Below are 25,954 nucleotides of genomic sequence, written 5' to 3'. Positions count from 1 at the left end.
AAAAAATGAAACATTGGTATGTGGAAGTATCATCAGATTTTTATCTTTTTGTCAACTGTTTCACAAGGTTTGAAAACACTTTTTAAAGATCTTGGCAAGCTGGTCTAATGGTTATCGCACTTGACTCACTGTCTTTAAGTTTTAGTTTCAATCTCAGCTTGAGTATTTTTTTTTTTTACTTCCAAGAAGTGAACTGTTTAGAAAAAAACATAACACTCGCATGCACATATCTCAGTTTCATTCTGCTTTTATTCTTTCAATCTTTTTAAAGGAATTTAATGTTACGTTTCATACCAGGCAATGCCAGGTACATCTTCTACTATATCTACAAACTAGCAAAGATACCCGTGCTTCGCACGGAGCTTTGTTGCGCACTCGGGTACCAAAATCTGTGGGCACCTTTCCAGTAAGTTGATGTTGTAAGAGCAACGATTGCATAAGGTGATTAACATTTTAACTACCTCTTGTAGTGACTGAAATTCAATCAGGAACTTCACAAAACATTTTCATCAAAAAGGAAGGTTACTTGATGTTACATAGTAAATTTTTCATTGAAGTCATTTTCAACTCTTGCTTAAATTTTATCTTGCACATTCAATACTAAAAACTTACCACAATCAGATCATGTCAGTTTTTCCTCATATCCATTTCTCGAACTTTTCACTAAAGAGCCTCAGGGTAAACTACATTTCTGCTGCTTTGATTTGGAGCCAGAATGTAGAGTTTTTCTGAACTTCCTGTCCGGCTGATGGAGACGTAGAACATACCGTGACTGAAGCAGTCTGATGTCAAGTCTACACCAATGGTGTTAAATGTCTGACCTTGACTTTTGTTTATGCTCATTGCAAAACACACCTTCACAGGAAATTGGAGTCTCCGGAATTTAAATGGAAGTACTGAGTCCGATGGAACTAAGGGGATCCTTGGCAGTAGAACGGTTTCGCCTTTGTAGGGACCACAGGAAATGGTGGCCTCAAGTACATTGGTGTGCAATCTGGTGATAACACATCTGGTTCCGTTTGTTATTTTTGGCGGTTCCAAGGATCGAAGAATCATGATTGGCGATCCAATTTTGAGATTTAAAATGTGTGGAGGCATTCCAGATATCTCCAAAGAGTTTAAAAACTCCACAGGGTAGTGAACAGCTTCATATTCATTAGTAGCTGAATCAACTGACTTGTATTGCTTTGTGTCTCCTGGAAATTCATCCATTATTGAATTGTTCAAATGATTCACATTGCTGTTTAATGGCGAAATAATAGCCCTCTCAGCAAGCCAATCCGGTGATTTTCCATTGTTTTGCAGGTCTGGGTACACTTTGTCTTTCAGTTGCTTCTGATTACCGACACATTTACCAAGCGCAGTTGGAATCTTAATTGTGTCAGGTGAAGAAGTGATAGGAAACTGACCATTACCGATTTGGAGAAGCAATTTTGAGAAGTCTGCTGCAGCTGTGTTATCAGAGATATAGGCTCTCATATTAGTAGTCAGTCTCTTCACTATAACGTGCCTCCAGAGATAGGATTGTTTCAAACTTGCATTGACAATGTTAGCCCTTGTGCCATTTTTAACCACTGGGAGGATTTGACGGAAATCACCGCAAAATAAGGTTGGAATGCCACCCATGGGATTCTTGTTTCCTGTGATGTCTTGCAGTGTTCGGTCAATTGCTTCATAAGCACTCTTGTGCGTCATTGGGGCTTCGTCTACAATGATTGCAGAGGTGTCTCTAATTACATTTGCCAAGGCTGAGTTACCAGTAATTTTGCAAACTGGCTGATCCATTCGATGGGTATCCAAGGGTACTTTAAAAGTGCTGTGAAGAGTGCGGCCACCTTGTAGTAGAGTAGCAGCAATGCCACTGAATGCTGTTGCAAGCACAATCTTTCTCATGGATCTAATCTTTGCAAGGATCAAATTGATTACAAAAGTCTTGCCCGTACCACCTGGAGCATCAAGAAACATCAGGTTTTTGTTCATTTCACCTTGTGCTTCCAACATTGCCATGAATGAATTGTAAACTTCTCTTTGAGAATCGGTCAGTTTTTCTTGCATATTTTCTGCTTGTAGGGAAGTTCTTCAAGATTATAAGTAACTTCACGTTGATACTCTCTCGCGAGTCTTTCATCTCTCCCTTGCATTGGTGCAGGTAATCCATAGCTTGCCAATGGTTGACCGCACATAAGGAGAACTTTTTCTTCAATTAGACAAAGAGTTTTATTGTAGATGTCCTCATTAAAATCTGCTTCTGGATTGTTAACTTCTTGCCTGTATCTGTGAAGAATGTCTTCAGATATTACATCACGAAAAGCCATCCAGATCTCAAGAGGATTTCTTGGCTCACAGGCTGTTAAAATTATCACAAATAGGCTTCGCAAATTTGAAGGTGATTGAGTGGCACTTGCCTCTCCTACTGCTTGATGCAAGTGATGGTCATTTTCTAGAAGGCCTCGAGCAAGGCACGCTGCTCTGTATGTTTCAAACACCTGACCATTGTATGTTCGCAAATTTTGAAATGAAGTTGGACCAGCAACCTCATTGAGCAACAGGCGTAAGAAATAACACTCCCCTGCTTTTGGACTAATCGTGTAGATTCTCCCAATGCATGGTGCCTTCCATACATCATCATTTTCAGTACCTTCAACTTGTACCCCACGCATTCTTCTCATCCATTTCTTTGTCGATTTGTTCCAAGTGTAAAACTCAGGGACTTCTACGTATTTGAGACCCCTTGCAAAGTCATCCTCATGGCAGAGTTGAAAAAAATGCTGTCAAAGTTGTGGCAGGCGGTGGACCTTGGGCTCGTTCCAGAGCAGTATCAGCTGAGAACATGACACGCTGCCCATTTTCAAGATGAACAGAAAGTTGTACAATTGGGGGGAAATGTTCATGGATGGGATGTTCCAATATCCTCCAGGCTGCCTCTGAACTGCCGACATACCTTGCATTCTGGAACTGCTGGATCTCATCCACAATGTGACTTTGTACTTGGCCTTGTTGGTTAGCTGCTCCATCAGTTCTTTGTAGTTCAAACACTGCTTGATCACATCCTTTATTCACGTATTTGAGGACATATTTGATGCTTTGGATCGAGCTGCAAATTTCTACGTTAATGTGAGCGTTGAACTGCTGAAGGAGGACCTTGTTGTATGGAACAATCCACTGGTTTGTTATTTCTTGATTAACATACCGACCATTTCTCTTCATCCTTATTGTACCAGTCTGGCCTCCATCTTCTGGTTTTCTTCGCCTGTACTTGGGGTAAGAGTCTTGGCCTTGCTTGGTACACTGAAGAAATTCTTTTGGGTATTTTTTGGAACATTTGTTGTCAATCATACATGGACAATTTGGATTAAATGGTCCACAAGGTCCATGCACCATATGTGCCATCACTTTAACATGAAGATCAGGATCTTCCTCTTTGTCAGGGATCTCTGCAGATATGCAGAGATCCATTTTTTCTGGTAGAAGTTTGTCCTCTGGGGCCTGCCAGGTGAGGATGTGTGCATGCGGCAGTCCTCTTTTTTGATATTCAATACTGTACAGGAAAGCCCTCAACCTGCCAAATCCTCCCTTTTTAATAAATTCAAGTAACTTTTTTAGCTTCTGCCTGAAAACCCTGGCAACAATATCTGGACGATCCTGAGGGTCTTGCCCTTGAAGACAATTTTCTGTAATTTCTGTCCACTTTGGATTTGTTGTGAACATGATGAAGAGGTCGGCTCGGCCCATTCGCCGAACATATGCCATGGCATCACTTTGACGCTCAAACATGTATCGAGGGCCTCCTGTATAAGTTGCCGGAAGTACAACTCGTTGACCAAACTGTTCTGGATTCCCATCCTCCCTAAGAATTGAATCTCTCAAGTTGCTATAATTGTCAGCTCTCAGGGTCTGTTGCTCACGCCTCAGGAACTGTAAACGTTCTGTTTCAATCTTGCAGTACACATCCACCAGCCATTGTTGAAATAGCCTTCGGTACCAGAGAAAATAGTTTCCAGGCCGAGTCATTAAATGGTACGAATAAAATTGCTGTTGGGTAACTTTTCGCCCATTGGATGCCTTCATGTAGATGTTGTAAGATGGAGAACCATAGGGGTACATTAACGGGTACATTAAAGTATCGTAGAGGGGATGTAGTTCGGAGATCCATTTTAATGTATCATTTCTAAAACGCAAGACAATATCCCGGTTAGCTGTTGGTTCATTCTCCATTAATATTCCAATCTCATACGTTGTTGTTGGAGCATTGAATCGCCGTGGATGCTCTTCTTGCGGCCTTCGGTCTTCCCTTATGACAACTTTATGTTCTACCAAGTGTTCTTCTTCAATCCTCTCCTTTGTTGTTTTCAGCTGACAAATAAAGCTGTTGTTCTCATGTAAAAATTCAGTCAGACTTTGGAGAATGTCTCTATTGAGTCTACTGTCACGTCCCCGATTATGTAGTTCCTCTTCCAGACTATCCAAGAAGTAGACTTGAATAAACTTTGCTGTTTCATCTTCAGGTGGTAAAAGACTCCCAATCTGGTGGCAAACCTGGCCTCGAATTCTAAAAGAAGGATTCCACCCATGTACTGCCGCAATTTTGTGACCAAATGATGTCATTGCAAAACAATTGTTATAACTGCGTAGATTTTGCAGAAAATCTTTAGAGATGGGACCATTGCCGGAGAGCAAATCTTGAAGCAACTGAGGCAGTGGTGGAAAGCTATCAAGCACAACTTTGCCAGAAGAACAACAACAACCAGGGGTTTCTCCTTTAAATTTTACAGCTGAGCAATGTTGACATACTTTGTCCATTTTTCCTATATCAGCTGTAGTGAGAGAGTCATTTTTGTTGTAGAGCAATCCTTTTCTATTGCAGTGTTCTATTTCATGGTGTCTCAAAGCAGTCATTCGTTGTCTAGCTGCCTCGTTTTCTGTCAATTGCTGGGGCAAAGTCATACTCTCTCTCCATGCAGCCTCTCGTTGTTGCCCTTGGTATAGGCGAAAGCTTCGTTGGGTTTCCGATTCATTCTGATGTCGTTGAGCCACTCTCAACTCACCTTGTGTACGTCTACTTACCTCATATAATTCATTCGATCGTAATATTGCTTCTCTTTCCAGTGCATATCTTTGCCTTTCTTGAATTTCATCTTGTGATGAATTTAACCGCCTTACAGCATGTCTAGTTCTGTCAGCTTCACGTTGGGTTTCTCTTTCCAAATCTGACAGTCTTGCTCTCCTTTCTCTTTGACGTATCCTGTTAAGTTCTAGACGTCTTTCTCTATCTGAATTGTTTTCATTGGAGCGAATTGCAGCAACTCTTAGTCTATTAGCTTCCAATCTTTCCATTCTTTCTTCCTCACTTTCGTTTCTACTTCGTTTGGGTGGCATAATTTCGGTTTTAAACGGAATTGTTTAACGATATTAATGATTGTAAATTAATTAAGCGTAAAGGAAATGTATACTAACTGAAATGGACGAACTATAAATAATATTTCTGAATAGTACAATTATAAACAATTATATTGTACCTATTTACTATGCCTCCCCACGGGACAGAGTTAGACACCAGGGTCGTTTTTTAACGTGGAGAAAAGGTACAAAAATAAAAATTGTCTCAGTCGTGAAGGATTTCTCCTCCACCGAAAGAGAACAAGAAAATGAAGTGCAGCATCTGAAGAACAGATACTACACTTTGATCTTGACCAAAAGGAATGAATAAAAGCGACCTACGTGTGACTCATTACTTCCGGGTGTAAACGTCACAGTCTAAAAGTAATAATTAAAAAAGAAAGTAAATGTAAAATAAATGTAATACCAACTTAGGTTAACTAAGTAAACAGTACAATTAAAACAGTTCTATTAAAACAAATAATTACTAAGATCTAGGTAATTGTTAGTCTCATTGTTATGGTTTTAAAGAAAAAAATGTGTAAAAAAAAGTTCTGCTTTTGTGAGTACGTGTATTTCTTTTAAATTACATAACCTTTTTATTTTATTATTTATATCTCTTTTAAATTTATATATTTTGTTAGTAAACTGGAAGAAATTCAGTTGAATAAAACCTTGTTCGTGTTCTTTACGTTAAATTCATATTTTTATAAAAGGTTCATCCGGTTTAAAGAAAGCACTAAGTTTAAATAAGACTGGAAATAACTAATTCAATATATAAATAGAAAAATGAAATAAATATAAGCTTTAAGTCTTAAGATAGTAATAATCAAAATGTAATAAATTATTTGTAGTTCAAATCTATGATAAACAGGCTTTCGAAATAGGCTCGACCAGAAAGATTAAATTGGAACGAAATTATAATCTCCGTGCCATTTTCAAAACAACCCCACAAAAGTAACGGTATCCTGCAGTTGGTTAAATGACAATGGTTGTAAGAAAAATGTAAAAGAAAATGCGCTTATCTGTTTATTTTGACCTGTTTTATTTAATTAAAAAAAAATTGGCTATAACTGGAAGAGAGCGTTATGTTTTGGGGGTTGTTTAAAAAATAGAATGGAAATAAAGTTAGTTCCGTTTTAATTGTCTTTAATTGCGGCAAGCGCTAACAAAATCGAAAAATCACTGTTTACATTCGAAATGTTAACTTTTATAGGTTTACAGGTTTGCTGACAAGGCTGGGGGTGTTTAATACAATTATTTTACTAAATTGATTTTTTTCATTTAAAAATAAAATTATTTATTTTTTAATAAAGTTTTATTTTAAAATATTTGTTTTTGTTTATTTATATAAAATTACGATAGTTGAATTGTATTCTTTCAATTATATTGGCAAGTAAAATATAAAAGATTAAAACGGAACGAAATTGAAATTTCCATTACATTTTCAATACAATCCCAAAACATAAAGCTTTGCTCGCCAATGAATTGTTTTGATAATATACGTAAAGTGAAATAAATCGAATATAAAATTAAATGGAAATATATTAAATAATTAAATGTTAAATAGATTTTGTAAATAGTACAGTTGAAATGATTAGAATATTTCCAATATGTAATAAGGTCGAGGTAATTAGTTAAAGAGATTTAATATAATGTGATATGCAAATGAGCATAAGTCATTCGATATGGGGGTGGTTTGTAGACTAGTATATAAAGAAATTAGGCCAAGATTCTTATGGCTCCTATAACAGAAACATCCTAAAATGGGTTCTAATGTTTCTCTACCAGGAGAGATCTACCCTCTTACCTCCTTTATATTTAGTTGATGATGGAGAGCTGTACACACAGACAGAAACACACGAACCCTATTACTTTATAAAAATATAGAAGTGAGAATGTGGGTGAGGACAGTTTTCAGCCTATATGCTCAACAAATTTTTGATCTACAGACATAAAATATGGTATTCATACACATAGAAAACTTTTTAATTGGTTTTTATCCAGAGAAAAGGGCTGCTAAGGGTTAAAATCTGAAAAATTGGTACTTGCAGGTCATTGAAGTTTTATCTGTCTGTCAACTGCTTCACGACTGTGCATACGCAAATCGTTTATATTATATTATTAAGTAGGTTTGAAAAAACATTTTAAACATCATGTCAAGCTGGCCCAATGGTTATTGTACCTGACTCACTGTCTTTAGGTTTTGATTTTGATCTCAGCACGAGTATTTTTTTTTTACTTACAAGAATAATTGAACTGTTTAGAAAAAACATAATACTCACATGCACATGTCTCAGTTTTCTGTTTAATACCGGGCAATACCGGGTACAGCTTCTACTATATCTATAAAAATGAGAATTTGTGTAAGAAAATTTTAACTACCTTTCAGCATTGAGAATACAGTGCACAGCCCGCAAGAAGAGCTGATCAAATTCCACTTGTAACCGTTCCAACATGGCAGTCGGCAATCGTAGATTGGATTGACGAAAACTCAACCAATGATCAGAGGTATACAACATTATTTGCCTGAAATAGAAAAACAAATAAAATATTGCAAACAATACAGAATTAGTTTAAACTGGCGTTACGTGCAAGAAAATGTCTAGAGGTAGACACACAACATATATTGAAAAAGACTAAAAGAAGATAGAAAAAAGAAAGAAGAAAAATTTATAAACAGTTAAAAACAACAAATATTGAAAAGAAAAATGGTGCAAGGGAGATAAATCCGGTTTTAGGTCAATCTCGCTTTTACATGGTGTACCTATTTACTATGCCTACCCACGGGACAGAGTTAGACACCAGGGTCGTTTTTTAACGTGGAGAAAAGGTACAAAAATAAAAATTGTCTCAGTCGTGAAGGATTTCTCCTCCACCGAAAGAGAACAAGAAATAGAAGCGCAGCATCTGAAGAACAGATGGTATTTATTTGCTCCCCCACCGAGCAAATTAGGCACAAGGCCAATTTTTAATGTGAGGAGTGAAGGGGAGGGGGAAGGGAAAAGGGGGACCAGCTCCCGAGAGGTGGGAAATGGGAGCTGGTTAAAGGTCAGGTATGTGGGGTTGCCCCCACATCTGGTCTTTGCTTGCAGTATCTGCCGGAACAGATACTACACTTTGATCTTATCCCGAAGGCCAAGAGGAATGGATAGAGTTTGAGAAATAATAATATGTTACTTTGGTCAGAATATAAAATCAGAAAATCAATATTTACCAAGAATCCAGTTCTTTGTGAAGGTGTTTGCAATTGTCTTGTTTCAGGAATTCCTTACAACGGGATTTTATCCCAGGAAAATTGTCCGGAGTCATAAATAGTCGAAAGGTTGCCACAAAATAGTGTTGCTTCTCAGAGCTGATTTAATAACTGATGTTATGACATTATTAGCGTCTATTTATAGTCATTGTCAATAGAACGTTCTTGAATTTCTAAAATTCTAGGCAATGACTTTGGAACTTTCTGGAGCTCTCGGAAAAAGAACACTTTTCTGTTCTATTTTTAGAACTCTCCAGAAACTCTTAAAAAGAATGTTTTTATTTTCTAATTGCAATGTGTTTTTATAGTAAAAGTTTTATATTATCATATATGGTTGTATTGTTGAGGGTATATATAAACGAGTGTATATTATTTATATATACGCCTCCAAATTCATGTATAGTTTAGTTATATAAAATGTTCTTCTAATGAATGTGTGTATACAGAGTGTATATACGTGTTACAGTCATCTATATGACGCGTATATACCTGTTTGTCTATGACCGTTTAGCATTGTAATTGTTTAATTTAGAGTTCGTTGTCTGTGTATGTACATTTAATTACAGTTTATGACAGGACAAGAATATCTGTAAATACCTTTATAATGGAAAGGATGAATAACGCTCATTTGGCGGGGGGGGGGGGGTCAACATCGGGCCAATCAGGAACATATTGGGTCCATCTTTGGTCTTGTTTGACGGAAAGCTGCAATGGAATTTCTTCCCAAGAAAATGACAGAATCTCGGGTTTTATTTTTGGCAACTTTGTATTCCTGAGTGTTTTTCCCCCCTTTTGGAAAGTTGCAACGCTGATTCTATTGTCATTTTTGACCCCCTTTACTTGGAGCCATCTTAATCTCAAGAGCGTCTCTGTCCCTCTCTCGACTCAGACTGTCTTACTATCTCTTAACTCTCTTGTATCTATTCAAATTAATCCTTGATTTGACGTAATTGAACTCCTCTTTTAACATGTAACATTTTGACTCACGTTTTTTACTAACCAAATTTATTGTTTATGTATTTAACGTAGATCTTCATTTGTTAATTGTTTCTAAATTAACCAAAATAATGCCCAGGAGTTTAAAAAAAAAAAAAAAGAAAGAAAGTGTTAGTGAGCAGACAGGCTCGAACCATGATGCAAAGGCGGAAAAGGAAATGAAAGAAAACATGACGTCTTACTGTTACGCTACAAAGTTATAGGAAGTGAAAACGTTCAAATTTAGTGATGTCAATCAAAAAGTTGACTTGCTAAGTGAATGAGTTCACGCAGGTGGAGAAATGAACGTTGGCTGAAAGCCAGTTAAACTTTCCGCCATTTCATCTATTTGTTTCTTCCCACAATGATCCAGAATAACAAATGCACAGACGCATGCCACTGAAAACATAGGTCCCTCTCTGATAAATCGGGGGGACCAATATGGAGTTGAATATAAAAATAGGAATAAGGGTGAATATAATGATAAAAATAAAAATAGTGTGTGTGTGTGTATATATATATATATAGTAATTTATAAAATATATATGGCGATTAAGCTACACTGAATATTCTGCGTTTCATTCAACTATAGGATTCGTCAGGCTTATGCGCCTAAGCCTGACGAATCCTATAGTTGGATGAAACGCAGAATATTCAGTGTAGCTTAATCGCCATATATATTTTATAAATTACTAACTAGCTCTACCTACGTATTGAGCACTTTTGAAGTAAATACTTAAAGTTTACGCATAAATCTATACTTTCGTATAGTAAATTTATGTGAATAAATGAAATAGTTATATATATATATATATATATATATATATATATATGGCACAATCACAATATATATATATGGCATAATCGCATTGAAACACCTATTCTCGCCAGATCACCCAAGTCAAACAAGATGAGCGTGGCCTGTACTAGATGGGTAGCCATTTGGGAAGGCTAGGCGCTGTATGTACAACGCTAAGTTGCAGAAATTTCTAGGTTGGTACCTGGGGACGCGTTTAACTCATGGGGGTAGATGCACCCCCGAATCAAAACAGAAAGCAACAGAGAAACTACTGTCTTTACTTGTTTTCCCAATATTACCATGGCTCTACAATTTGGAGGGGCATGGTCACCGATGATGTTAAGATACAATATTTCCGATTTTTGATAGTATGGGTAAAGCGAAGATCACTTATTTACTTGTGATGGTTTGGTTGTTATTCTGACCAAGCAAAATAGTTCATTGCTCACATTAAAACAAGCAGCAACGAGGTGTAGACAGGTGAACAGATAATGAGTTCTGCATTCTGCTTTACTGTTCTAGCCCACATTTGATTTTTGATATGACTTTTCTGATGAAGAGAGAGAAACATTTTTTTAAAGGTGTTTAAATAACAAGCCCCCTTTTCCCCATTGCATCATGTTTCAAATCAAAAGACAGAATAACAATGCTGCTATAATTGTTTTATGTGCGTAGATGTTAAAAAGTTGAACTATTAATAAATTGGTGCATTATTACTATTGGATCCAGATAGTTGAACCTATTAATAGATTGATCATTGATACTATTTGATTTAAATAGTTGAGCCTATTAATAAATTTATACATTGATACTATTTGAATCAAATAGTTGAGCCTTTTAATAGATTCATACATTGATACTATTTTAATCAAATAGTTGAGCCTTTTAATAGATTTATATATTGATACTATTTGAATCAAATAGTTGAGCCTATTAATAAATTTATACATTGATACTATTTGAATCAAATAGTTGAGCCTATTAATAAATTTATACATTGATACTATTTGAATCAAATAGTTGAGCCTATTAATAAATTTATACATTGATACTATTTGAATCAAATAGTTGAGCCTATTAATAAATTTATACATTGATACTATTTGAATCAAATAGTTGAGCCTATTAATAAATTTATACATTGATACTATTTGAATCAAATAGTTGAGCCTAGTAATAAATTTATACATTGATACTATTTGAATCAAATAGTTGAGCCTATTAATAGATTTATACATTGATACTATTTGAATCAAATAGTTGAGCCTATTAATAAATTTATACATTGATACTATTTGTATCAAATAGTTGAGCCTTTTAATAGATTCATACATTGACACTATTTGAATCAAATAGTTGAGCCTATTAATAGATTTATACATTGATACTATTTGAATCAAATAGTTGAGCCTATTAATAGATTTATACATTGGTATTATTTGTATCAAATAGTTGAGCCTATTAATAAATTTATACATTGATACTATTTGAATCAAATAGTTGAGCCTATTAATAAATTTATACATTGATACTATTTGAATCAAATAGTTGAGCCTAGTAATAAATTTATACATTGATACTATTTGAATCAAATAGTTGAGCCTATTAATAAATTTATACATTGACACTATTTGATTCAAATAGTTGAGCCTAGTAATAAATTTATACATTGATACTATTTGAATCAAATAGTTGAGCCTATTAATAAATTTATACATTGACACTATTTGATTTAAATAGTTGAGCCTAGTAATAAATTTATACATTGATACTATTTGAATCAAATAGTTGAGCCTATTAATAGATTTATACATTGATACTATTTTAATCAAATAGTTGAGCCTATTAATAGATTTATACATTGATACTATTTGAATCAAATAGTTGAGCCTATTAATAGATTTATACATTGGTATTATTTGAATCAAATAGTTGAGCCTATTAATAAATTTATACATTGATACTATTTGAATCAAATAGTTGAGCCTATTAATAGATTTATACATCAATACTATTTGATTTAAATAGTTGAGCCTATTAATAAATTTATACATTGATACTATGTGAATACAAATAGTTGAGCCTATTAATAAATTTATACATTGATACTATGTGAATACAAATAGTTGAGCCTATTAATAAATTTATACATTGATACTATTTTAATCAAATAGTTGAGCCTATTAATAGATTTATACATTGATACTATTTGAATCAAATAGTTGAGCCTATTAATAGATTTATACATTGATACTATTTTAATCAAATAGTTGAGCCTATTAATAAATTTATACATTGATACTATTTGAATCAAATAGTTGAGCCTATTAATAGATTTATACATCAATACTATTTGATTTAAATAGTTGAGCCTATTAATAAATTTATACATTGATACTCTTTGAATCAAATAGTTGAGCCTATTAATAAATTTATACATTGATACTATTTGAATCAAATAGTTGAGCTTATTAATAAATTTATACATTGATACTATTTGAATCAAATAGTTGAGCCTAGTAATAGATTAATGCATTAATACTATTTGATTTAAATAGTTGAGCCTAGTAATAAATTTATACATTGATACTATTTGATTCAAATAGTTGAGCCTAGTAATACTATTTGATTCCACTAGTTGAGTCTATTAATAGATTGATCATTGATACTATTTGATTTAAATAGTTGAGCCTATTAATAGATTAATGCATTGATACTATTTGATTCAAATAATTGAGCCTAGTATTACTATTTGATTCTGCTAGTTGAGCTTATTAATAGATTGATCATTGATGCTATTGTGTGTAAATAGTTGAGCCTAGTAATAAATTTATACATTGATACTATTTGATTCATACTTCTAGATTGAGTGTGGCATGCTGATCTTGGTTAATACCGCATTTACGATATTTATTTCCCTACCATAGCAGGAAAATATAACACAAGAGTCGGTAAGTGGGATTTAAGGGCCAGTACCTCCAAGGCAAAGCACTCTGGCCTGCAAAGAATATCTCAGGTGATAAGCAATAAACTAACACCTACTCAAAGAGAGAAGGTAAAGCCTGGGAGGGTGGACTTCCTAGAACTGCACAAAACTAGAAACATGTTGTAGTCAAAAACTTTGCATGGATACTTCCATTGAGTGAAATAAACCCCCATGGATATTTGCATGCACGCAGCTATTAAGTTATCTGGACAGGGGCCTACCAGTAGGAATGATGTTTCTCAATCTGCATGTTAATTTAAAAAAAAAAAAAACATGAAAAGAATAAGAAAGCTATTTATTACAAAGAAACACTAAAGAGACCAACTTTGCTTAATATAGATATCAGAGTCTGTATGGATTTTCAATGCTCATTTTCAAGATCTTTTTCAAGTTTTTCAAGGCCTTCTCTCGATAAAATTTAAGTTTTCAAAACAAAATTTAATACATAAACAATCATAAAATAAGCCGAAAATCTTAATTGACAACAGAAAAGGTCATTTTCATTTATCTCTTTATTTCATGGATCGATGCCTCTGTTTAGTCTCAAAAGACAATGGATACTCTCTGTAAGGGTAGCTGTGCGAGTAATTGTGAGGCAAGGGTTGTGCAATCCCCAACCACACCACTCCTGAATTGGCCCTGCTGGAGTCCAGTGACAAGGAGAAGTGCTAGATGAATGGAAACAATGCCGAGATAAGCGGAGAGGACATACAGCACCTGGAATTCCCAAATGGTCACCCATTTTAGTACTAACCAGGCTTATCGTTGCTTAACTTCGGTGATCAAGGCACTTTTACCCATTTTTGCTCAAAACAAATGCCTTTTTACCTACGAAATAATATGTCTGTTATAAATCATATTTACATTGCTTGACCCACTTATATTTTACCAACCAAGCGTGATTAAATGTAATTTTCCCAATTGTAGATTGGCCTCTGTTTTAAATTTAAAACTAAGACTAACACGTCTTAGTTTTAAATTTAAAATTTTTGGCATTGTGGATACAAGAGTTATATTCCTACCAAACTACTGTCAATTTTCAGTCTAGACTCAAGATTTGGCATAAGGGTTATTGAGATTTGGGAAAATCTTTTTCATCGGTTTTCGGCCAGAAATTTAGCTGTCAAGGGGTCAAAGTTCAATGATTTGACCTTTGAAAACTCTACCAAACTCCTCTACCAATTTTGGGTCTAAACACTTTAAATTTTAGATGTAGGTTACTTAGATATGGATCAAACCTTTTAATGTGATTTGAGCTCAAAACAAAAAATGTTAAGAAATCAAAATTAGGGTAAAAGTTAAAAAAATTTGACCTCTGCAGTTTCTACCAAATTACTCAGCTAATTTTTGCTCTAAACATTTGAAATTTTACATAGATTGTATTTAGACATAGGACAAGCTTTTTAATCAGTTTTTGGCCAAAAATTTGGTGGCCAAGAAGTCAAAGTTCAAAAGATTTGACCTTTGCAGACTCTATCAAACTCCTCTGCCAATTTTTGAAATTTTAGATGTAAGTTACCTAGACATGTTTCAAACTTTTTAATATATATATATATATATATATATATATATGCACATAAAGTTATGAACAGTACATAGGGCCCATCTGTCTTCATTCCATGGCCAGGAGACTATGTGACTTTATTCTTCAATCTCCTACTAAACAATAGAGGTTGGGATCGCCGACTACACAATAAAAGATGACCCCCATCCTCTACAAGTATCTCCAAAGTTAGAAGTTTAGTGTTTCATTCATAATTTAGAAAGAAACGAAAAGCATTTTATTTTGTTATTTACTTTGTTTCAGTATTTAGCTCCATTTCGGTATTTTCGTCCTTAAATCAACATTTCTGTCTTTTTTTTTAAGCCAGTAGTTCACAGTAACAAAGAAAATGATAAGAAGCAGGTTACCGCTGGAAAAAATAAAAATGAAAGGAACAAACTCTCTCTCTCCATCTCTCTGTATTTACTAATACCAACAGAAATGCATTTATAGATAGAAATTACTATATTTAGGCAGCATTTTTTCTCTTATGCATGATTCGTTGTACGGCAGGGATAATTCTTGTTTGTTTCTCTTGCAATCTGCTTTTTCCATTTGACAGGCCAATGTTCAAATGTTTTGTTTCAGCGTAAAAAGAAATCAAACATTTTCGACTTCCATGAGTCGTCTTCAGGCAAGTGATGAATTACAAATTGCGTTTTAATCGATGTTTTCAATAAATTCACTAAACGCAATTTTAAATTTTTTGATGACTTAAAAATTACGTTTTAATATTTTCGATAAATTCACTAAACGCAATTTAAAATTTTTTGATAAATTAAAAATCGCGTTTTAATCAATGTTTTAAATGAATTCAGTAAATGCAATCTTTAATTCATCACTCGCCTGAAGACGACTCATGAAAGTCGAAAACGTTTGCGACCATGCCAAATTTATTTCTTTGCGGACTATTATCCTTATTTTTATAGTTGTTGTTTCATGAAGTTTTGACCAACTATTCCTCTGGCCTTCACTCAACAGCGATAAACATGAGGATAACAGTCCGCAAATAAAATAAATAAATATACAAATTAGTCACCGCCAAGAATTTCAATAATTAATAATATGGCAGATTTCTTTTTATACCCCAACAGAACGTTCAAAGATTTGCCTGCCAAATCGAAAAACGGATCGCAAGAGAAACAAACAGGAATTGCACGCTTGTGGAACTCTCTTCCGTTTGCCTGTTTCCCACCTGACTATAACTTAGATGTCTTCAAGTCCAACATAAACAAATTCCTGATTAATCGCCCCCTTAAGTTAGACACTTTATCAAATCTCCATTACTAACGATTACCACGATATTATCCCATTGATTACTGTACACGCAATAATCCTTATCCCCAAGTGGCTTCCGGGCCTTGGTAACTGGTGACTACCATGTAAAAAAAAAAGGAATTATTCCTGCTGTTCAATGAAACATGTATATATAAAACAGTAGATGTATGTATGTGTGTTTGCTTATGTGTAATTATTTAACCGATAAACCCTTAAACTATAGAAAGCATACAAAATGTAAACGAAACAAAAGGAAACAAAAGTCGAATGGTTTTACTCACGTGATCATTCTTCCAATTCTTTTATTCAGTTGGCGATACCTGGAAAGGGAGAATGTCTTCAAGCCGCAGCTGAGAATATCAATGAAGCAAGTAAAGAATGCAAACACTTTCATCATTACAGACTCAGAGCTCATGTTGACATCGTAAACCCAGGAACCTTCAAAGAAAGATAAAAATTAAACAAAACATAAAATCATATACATGCTGAATTGATGTAATACCAATGGGATTTGGTTTGTCTGTGACCAAAATTATGTTACAATTGTCAATTTTTTATCCCATTTTTGTTTTTCCAAGATTTGAAAATTATACAGGGTGGGCCAAAATAAGGGTCCTATTTTTAAAAATTCATAAATTCATGTAAGTTTTAAGAAGTGTTTTTCGGCCAAAATTTGTTTTGTTTATTTCAAAATAATCTCGGAAGGGTCAGTCTACACACACATAAAGTTTGGTGAGTTTAACTTTTATTTTGTGGAAGTTATTCAAATTTAAAGATAGGACCCTTATTTTGGCCCACCCTGTATGTAAAAAAAAAAAAAAAAAAAAAAGATATAATTTCACAATTGGGATTTGGTTTGTCTGTGACCAAAATTATGTCGCAATTGTCATTTTTTTTTTCCAGTTTTCAATATTTTGTTTTTCCAAGATTTGAAAATTATATTTAAAAAAAAAAACTTTTTTTTTTAAAATGGGTACATTTATAATTGCACAAAAATTTAATTTTGTACGAGGTGCCTTAAATTAGTTTCCAGACTTTTTTTTCGTATGGGCACTTTTATTGATAGTACACACATGAAACTCTAGTCTCCCTTCAAAGTAATCACCTCCGGCTGCAATGCAGTTGTACCATTCCCACAACTTTTGGAAGGCCCCCATGGATGTCCTCTTGTGGGAGTGGGTCAATGACACTTGTCACAGCCTCTTGCATTTCCTCAATTATCTCATAACAAGTCTCTTGAGCTTAGGGAATAACCAAAAGTCACAGGGAGCAAGGTCTGAAGTATAGGGAGGGTGAGGAACTGTCTTGATGCCCATCTTGGTCAAATAATCTCATCTTCTCTGAGCATCCTTAGTACAAACTTCACAGAAATCCTCTGCATTTTCCACAATGACATCACAATAGACACACAATAATCCTAATCTATGAAATTCTTTATTTGGCCAATCAAATCTGATGTTCTGACTTCTTTACTCCTCCCACACCTCTCATAATCCCTCACAGACTCCCTGCCTTCCTTGAATCTCTTATGCCACTCAAAAACTTATGCTCGATTCATGCAAGATGGTTCTCAATTATTCCATACGTTTCTGTGGCATTTTTTCCAAGTTTAAAGGCACCTCATACATATTTGTTAGGTTAATAAAAAAAAAAAAAAAAAAAAAGCTGTACACCAAAATTCATGCAAATATATCCAGTATTATTTTTTTTTTAATTAAAATACAATCATCCCTGTGTAAATTTTGGAAGTCATTCTTAATATGGTGATAGAAGGAAGGTGCTTTGTTGAATTAAAGTTTGAGTTACGCCCCTTGACTATTAACATTCACCGGCACCTGTTGAATGTTTTACAAAGTTAATGCAGTTCATGTCAGCACAGTTAGGAGATGGGTTCGTCGATTTCAGAGTGGCGACAGAAATGAGAATGATAAATTCATTCCGAATGGCCATGCACAACCACCAAAATAGTGGGCAAAAGTGCGTTGAGAATGGTGATGACTATGCAGAAAAATAAATTCTAGAGCACAAAAAAGTTGCTTGTTTTAATGGTACTATTCCTGTCTTTGTAGTTCTTCCACTTTTTTAGTTAAAAAAAATATGTTGCATAACTTTTGGAATGACCTTCATATTATACTAGTGTTGTACTGATACTAAAATTTTGTTACTGTAACAAACTTACTTAGCAATAATATGCTTTTGAGGTTTAGTTTAAATACTAGCCTGGGTGCCTGGCGTTGCCCGGCTGTTTGGAAGTGTTTGTTGAGAGAGAGAAAAAAAAAAATTTAGTAGGCAGGTGAGCTCAAACACATACCGCGAAGGAGGAAAAGAATGTGAAAAATATATATACGTAACATCTTTGCTGTTGCGTCCATCGCCAAACCGGAAGTGACAAATGTTTAAATTAAGGCTAGTCAATCGAAAAGAGGGGATGACTTTTGAAAATATCGGAGAAAAAAGTGACCCCTCCTTGTAGAAAAGTGCCCAGTTGAGGGTGAAGGAATTAATGTTTTTAGTCAATTCTTCGATATTTGTCGTTCGAAGGGTCGAGCTTCAAAATGATACCGATCTCATCAAAATTCATTGCCTCTGTCAAAAGTTTTAACAGACATACAAACATACATATATTTAAACAGACAGGTGAGATTTATATTATAGATTGTTTGTCAAAGTTGTTGAAGATGAGGATGACAGTCTGCAAAAAAAAAATTCATACTTAAATTTTGAAATCTTATCTCAAAGGATTGAAAAAAAAAACTAAGAAAAAAAAAATATATATATATAATTATTTGTGAAAGGCAGAAGATTGAGCCGCCTTTGTTCTTCGCGGAGTAAGTTTCTAGGAAATAATTAACAAGCTGTCTCCAGTCACATGTATATTTCAGTCGGTGGAGATGAATTTGACAATGTTAATTTATTATGGAGATGTTTTGCTGTCCACCTACATACAGAGCCTGGTATTCCCAAATGGTCACTTGTCTGGTACTAACCAGGCTCAACATTGCATAACCGGTGATCTAACAAGAAATGGTGTGCTAATGTGATTATGCTGAACGATAATTATGATATGATTGACCAGGTTTGGTGAAAGGTTAGTTTTCTCATAGGTTGGGTTATAGATTAGTATTAATTTAATCATGCTATGTAGAATGGATTTGAAGTGAGATATCAGTTTCAGTATAAATATTAATGAGGTGCTACAATAATGTAAGCTAAAAAATGTTAAGACAAATAAGATCCTTTTTCTACTTGTTTCTTCTTTAGTTGGTGCATATGTAAGGCTTTGCAAAAGGCCGAATACAATTTTTGAAGATCAATTTTTTTTTTTCTGGATCAAAATAATTCAGCATGAGGTTAAAAAAAAGTTTAAAAATTTGAAATTAATTTTTTTACAAGATGAAAACTTTTTACATATGAGTAAGGTAAAATTGCAGAAAGCTCATTCAATTACATTTAGCAAATTTATTGAACAAATGTTAAATTCCTTTGGAACAAAAAAAAGTTAGTTTTTAAGCCAAAATTATAAAAGCCATGTTAGTTGAAAATGTATAAAAAAAAAAAAAACTGCAACAGAATCTGGAAAAAACAAACAATTTATATAATCAAAATATGTCATCAGATTGAGATTCAAACAGTACCATATCAAAAAAAAATATTTCCCTTTTAGAAAGAGGAACTCATTGATTTGTTTTTATCCATGGGAATACATTTCCTATATAGGAATTTTTACTGCAGGTGTGCGTGTTTATATATATATATATATATATATAGCCAGTAGAGTTTAGTTTCCTAGAAGTACAGCCAATGAAACAACATGTGTCTACCAAAGAGTGCTCAATGAGTGAACAGAGCAGGTATATTAATTTTATTTATACAAACATTAATGGCTACATATGTGCAGACTTTCGACGGTAATTCTTGTCCTGAAGACGTAATCCCCCAACGTGGGTGATTACAGAAACATGTATGCACATATGTAGCCATTAATGTTTGTATAAATAAAATTAATATATATATATATATATATATATATATATATATATATATATATATAGAGAGAGAGAGAGAGAGAGAGAGAGAGAGAGAGAGAAATTAAATTATCCATACTATGAATTAAGATTTCATTTCCAGTTCAATAAAATTTCAAAAAAAATATTTTCTAAAACCCATTTCACAATCAACTTATTTGGATTCTTCAGACTACTGTTCTTATCTTGAGTGTTATTTGCATAATATTTTCGTCAATGTAACTTCTGACCTTCTTCAAGTGTATCTTGCCAAACTCGGGGGGATTCCTTCCACCAAAATTGGAGGGAATCCTTCCGCCAAACTCGGGAGGAATCCTTCCGCCAAACTCGGGAGGAATCCTTCCGCCAAACTCAGGAGGAATTCTTCCGCCAAACTCAGGAGGAATCCTTCTGTCAAACTCAGGAGGAATCCTTCTGTCAAACTCAGGAATCAGCACAGAATTTCAAATGAAATTATTTAATCCATGATGGTAGCATGCTTTTGTTTCATGACTAGGTAGAAGTCCTTAATAATTCGCAATTGTATTATTAGGTCACCAGTTTACTACAATCTCATTGTCTTCAAGTCCAATGTAAACAAGTTCTTGATGAACCAACCCATTAAGTAATCCAATTTACAAAATTCCCACTACTTATGTTTACTACGCTATAATCACATTGACTAATGTATACCCATTAACCCTTATCCTCGAGTGGCCTCCAGGCCTTGATAAGTGGCGATTCCTGTGTAAAAAAATAAAATACTATATCCACTGCACCATAACTGACACGTTGTGCAAATAACAATCAAAATGAGAACAGTAGTCCAAAGAATCCAAATAACACAAATAATCGTCTAAAAAATTTCAGAATGGCTACTTCACAATATGGTAATGTTTAAATACAATCATTAGTCCATAAAAATTTTTAAAATAGAAAAAATAAAAAATAAAAACATGGATAACAATTTCCAATAAATAATATATTTCTAAATCAAATCATTTCAAATGCAATTCTGTGATAAATATAAAAACATCTAATATTATAAAAAGAAGGTCATGCAAAAAATATTTTTTTCCACAAAAATATATCAGGTGAAAAACTGTCATATATTGTTTAAAAAAAAAAAAAAAAAAAAAAAAAGAAAACATAACAAGAAGTTGTACAGCATTCACTAATTTATGTCTAAAAACGAACATGAAAACATATCTATAATGAATGTCACCACACATTTTATTTTTTCTTGAACAATTTTAAATGTATCTCTTCTCTAACTTTTTCCTTATTCAAGGGTTGATTACTTTTTATAATTTCCAATATTTCTTTCATCAAATATTTTAAAAAAATCTTAGTAATATCTACAAATATTAAGTAGTAAAATAAGCTTTGAATCCAACTATGCTTGCTAGGCAGGTTAAACACTTGGTCTGAACATATTGGCTGGATAGGTGAATTACAGGCCTAATCCTAATGACTACCTCTACTAGATTGGTAGGCTAAGCATCAAACCCGAAAATATTAGCTTATCAGATCTAAATCTATTGTGAAGAATCAGACCTGGCCTCTGTGACTACATAGGCTAAGCATTAAAAGCAATCCTGCTGGCTGGCTAAACATCGGGCCTGACCTTACTGGGTAGCTAGGTTCAACATTGGACCAGGCTCTACTGGCTAGCTAGACTAAACATTGGGCCAGGCCCTACTGGCTAGCTAGACTAAACATTGGGCCAGGCCCTACTGGCTAGCTAGACTAAACATTAGGCCTAGCTAGGGTAAACATTGGGTCCAGCCCTATTGACTATCTAGGATAAACATTAGGCTCAGCCCTATTGACTATCTAGGATAAACATTAGGCTCAGCCCTACTGGTTAGTTAGGTTGAATGCAGGGATTCTGTATATGACTTTTAACAATCCATTTTTTCTTGATCTTTTATAAACAAATATACAAATTGAACATCAACCACTTTCCGAAAATGTTTTGGTAAAAACGTGAAAAGATTCTGAAATGCATTCATCACATACTTTCTTTTAGCATTAATGAGTTGGAAGGCTTGACTCTGATTCCCAAGATTTAAGAAATTCTCACTCCATCTCCTAGAATTCCGATATCTTCCAATATCCAATAAAAATCAGTGAAAAAAAAAAATGCAACTCTGATGAATTCCTAGCATTCTTACAAGTCTCAGAACTCTTCTAATACCTCTGACTCTGAATTTTGTAACCGTGTTAGTACCAGAAATTTAGTTGTTTTAATTCAAGCAATGTTAGTTAGCAGAAGAAAAAAGCAAAGCAGAGGAGTGGAAGTGAAGATAGAGTCAGCAGGCTATAATAAGAAAATGCCCAACCTTACCGATCCTGGCATCGTATAGAGTTGGTGCTTAAATACAAATGTGATAATTCATTTTAATTTGCATTGCACCATGACGAGTTGCTGTATCATTATTGATTTAACAATAAAATAACAATTAGTGCTTATACAGTATGGAACACAGTTGAAAGTCACATTCCAAATAAAAACTAATTGATATACTTAGTTTTTTTTTGTTTTTTTTACTTGGGTGATGGGGCAGGGCTCTGCATTTGCGAGTGATTTTTCAAAGTGGCGACTAGACATAATGAAACGCTTATCTTTTGGCGATTGCATTTCTGTCACTGAAAATCTTCCAAAGCTCACTACTGAGTGAAAAATATTTTTTCAACTTTTTTTTTTTTTTTTTATAAAACGAACAAAGTCAAATTGTTTAAACAATAAAAGTTTAATAGAACAATATACTTTTCTTTTTCTTTTTTTTTTTTTCTAACAAAGGCTGTTTAAAAAACATCTGAAGAAATCAGAACGTTTATACGTTCAAGTATCAACATAAAATTTGTTGTATATTTAGAATTACACTTATTTAAAAATATACAGAAAAATCTTTATGATGTACATACTCGTTACAGAACGAAGATGTCATATTCTAAAAATCATGTGGTTTGGTTAGGAACTTTTCTATTTGGTTAGTAAACGAAAATATTTAGTTGTCAAAGGTAAACTAAAGATAAATTCTGTAGAGCCCTGTGGGGGGTCACTACCTATCAAGGCCCAGAAACTACTCTAGGATAAGGATTAATAAAGATTATAGTCAGTTAATGTACTTCCTAACTTTCGACGTGGCTGCTACTGAAAGCGGTGACAAGGCAAATCAGTTCCTTCAGTTTTTTTCTCTCAAACCTCTGTGCATGTACTATTTTTTTATTATGTTTTTCTAGTCTTTCTTTTTCTTTTATTTAATAATCATTGAAAAGTTTTCGGTCTTATTTTAATCAAGAATTATTGAAATTAGTTTTACCTTTTTCTTTAGAATTATTAGAAATACTTCCGACGATGCTCTTTTTTTTTTCTTAAAAGAATTATTGAAAAAATATTTTAAAACTATTTTGGGAATATTATGTATTGTATATGTTTTTTTTATGATGTTTGAAATTTTGTTATTTTGATTTCAATAATTTTATTTGTTATTCTGTTTTCAATGATTTTATTTATTTTGATTTCAATAATTTTATTTGTTATTTTGATTTCAATAATTTCATTTGTTATTTTGATTTCAATAATTTCATTTGTTATTTTGATTTCAATAATTTCATTTGTTATTTTGTTTTCAATAATTTTATTTATTTTGATTTCAATAATTTTATTTGTTATTCTGTTTTCAATAATTTTATTTATTTTGATTTCAATAATTTTATTTGTTATTTTGATTTCAATAATTTCATTTGTTATTTTGATTTCAATAATTTTATTTGTTATTTTGATTTCAATAATTTCATTTGTTATTTTGATTTCAATAATTTTATTTGTTATTTTGATTTCAATAATTTTATTTGTTATTTTGTTTTCAATAATTTCATTTGTTATTTTGATTTCAATAATTTCATTTGTTATTTTGATTTCAATAATTTTATTTGTTATTTTGATTTCAATAATTTCATTTGTTATTTTGATTTCAATAATTTTATTTGTTATTTTGATTTCAATAATTTTATTTGTTATTTTGTTTTCAATAATTTCATTTGTTATTTTGATTTCACTAATTTCATTTGTTATTTTGTTTTCAATAATTTCATTTGTTATTTTGATTTCATTAATTTTATTTATTTTGTTTTCAATAATTGCATTTGATATTTTGATTTCATTAATTTTATTTGTTATTTTGTTTTCAATAATTGCATTTGTTATTTTGATTTCATTAATTTTATTTATTTTGTTTTCAATAATTTCATTTGTTATTTTGTTTTCAATAATTGCATTTGTTATTTTGTTTTCAATAATTGCATTTGATATTTTGTATTTCATTAATTTTATTTATTTTGTTTTCAATAATTTCATTTGTTATTTTGATTTCAATAATTGCATTTGTTATTTTGATTTCACTAATTTCATTTGTTATTTAGATTTCAATAATTTCATTTGTTATTTTGTTTTCAATAATTGCATTTGTTATTTTGTTTTCAATAATTGCATTTGTTATTTTGATTTCAATAATTTCATTTGTTATTTTGATTTCAATGATTTCATGTGTTATTTTGTTTTCAATACTTTTATTTGTTATTTTGATTTCAATAATTTCATTTGTCATTTAGATTTCAATAATTTCATTTGTTATTTTGTTTTCAATAATTGCATTTGTTATTTTGTTTTCAATAATTGCATTTGTTATTTTGATTTCAATAATTTCATTTGTTATTTTGATTTCAATGATTTCATGTGTTATTTTGTTTTCAATACTTTTATTTGTTATTTTGATTTCAATAATTTCATTTGTCATTTAGATTTCAATAATTTCATTTGTTATTTTGTTTTCAATAATTTCATTTGTTATTTTGATTTCAATAATTTCATTTGTTATTTTGATTTCAATAATTTCATTTGTTATTTTGATTTCAATAATTTCATTTGTTATTTTGATTTCAATAATTTCATTTGTTATTTAGATTTCAATAATTTCATTTGTTATTTTGATTTCAATAATTTCATTTGTTATTTTGATTTCAATAATTTCATTTGTTATTTTGATTTCAATAATTTCATTTGTTATTTTGATTTCAATAATTTCATTTGTTATTTTGATTTCAATAATTTCATTTGTTATTTTGTTTTCAATAATTTCATTTGTTATTTTGATTTCAATAATTTCATTTGTTATTTTGATTTCAATAATTTCATTTGTTATTTTGATTTCAATAATTTCATTTGTTATTTTGATTTCAATAATTTCATTTGTTATTTTGATTTCAATAATTTCATTTGTTATTTTGATTTCAATAATTTCATTTGTTATTTTGATTTCAATAATTTCATTTGTTATTTTGATTTCAATAATTTCATTTGTTATTTTGATTTCAATAATTTCATTTGTTATTTTGATTTCAATAATTTCATTTGTTATTTTGATTTCAATAATTTCATTTGTTATTTTGATTTCAATGATTTTATTTGTTATTTAGATTTCAATGATTTCATTTGTTATTTTGATTTCAATAATTTCATGTGTTATTTTGATTTCAATAATTTCATTTGTTATTTTGATTTCAATAATTTCATTTGTTATTTTGATTTCAATAATTTCATTTGTTATTTTGATTTCAATAATTTCATTTGTTATTTTGATTTCAATAATTTCATTTGTTATTTTGATTTCAATAATTTCATTTGTTATTTTGATTTCAATAATTTCATTTGTTATTTTGATTTCAATGA

At 32.1% G+C, this 25,954-nt stretch overlaps 1 protein-coding gene across 2 annotated transcripts in view; it reads right to left on the bottom strand.

Moving 5' to 3' along the window:
• Positions 1–25,954, bottom strand: part of LOC145243621 (ectopic P granules protein 5 homolog) — a 230,294-nt gene that overhangs the window by 117,030 nt on the left and 87,310 nt on the right. The window contains exons 10-12 of one of the 2 annotated variants that reach the window (XM_080106641.1): positions 22,568–22,594; positions 16,495–16,651; positions 7,762–7,905 (exon numbers count right to left, since the gene is read on the bottom strand). In XM_080106641.1, coding sequence (XP_079962767.1) covers positions 7,762–7,905; positions 16,495–16,651; positions 22,568–22,594 — 328 coding nt within the window. The remainder of the gene's footprint in view (positions 1–7,761; positions 7,906–16,494; positions 16,652–22,567; positions 22,595–25,954) is intronic. The other variant, XM_080106642.1, reaches the window with a different exon arrangement.

This window comes from Euprymna scolopes, chromosome 22, assembly GCF_053919585.1.
Source record: "Euprymna scolopes isolate OS-2025 chromosome 22, ASM5391958v1, whole genome shotgun sequence".
NCBI classification, from domain to species: domain Eukaryota; kingdom Metazoa; phylum Mollusca; class Cephalopoda; order Sepiida; family Sepiolidae; genus Euprymna; species Euprymna scolopes.
The sequence above is the reverse complement of the archived record's forward strand: the minus strand, read 5'-3'. Positions and strand labels throughout refer to the sequence as shown.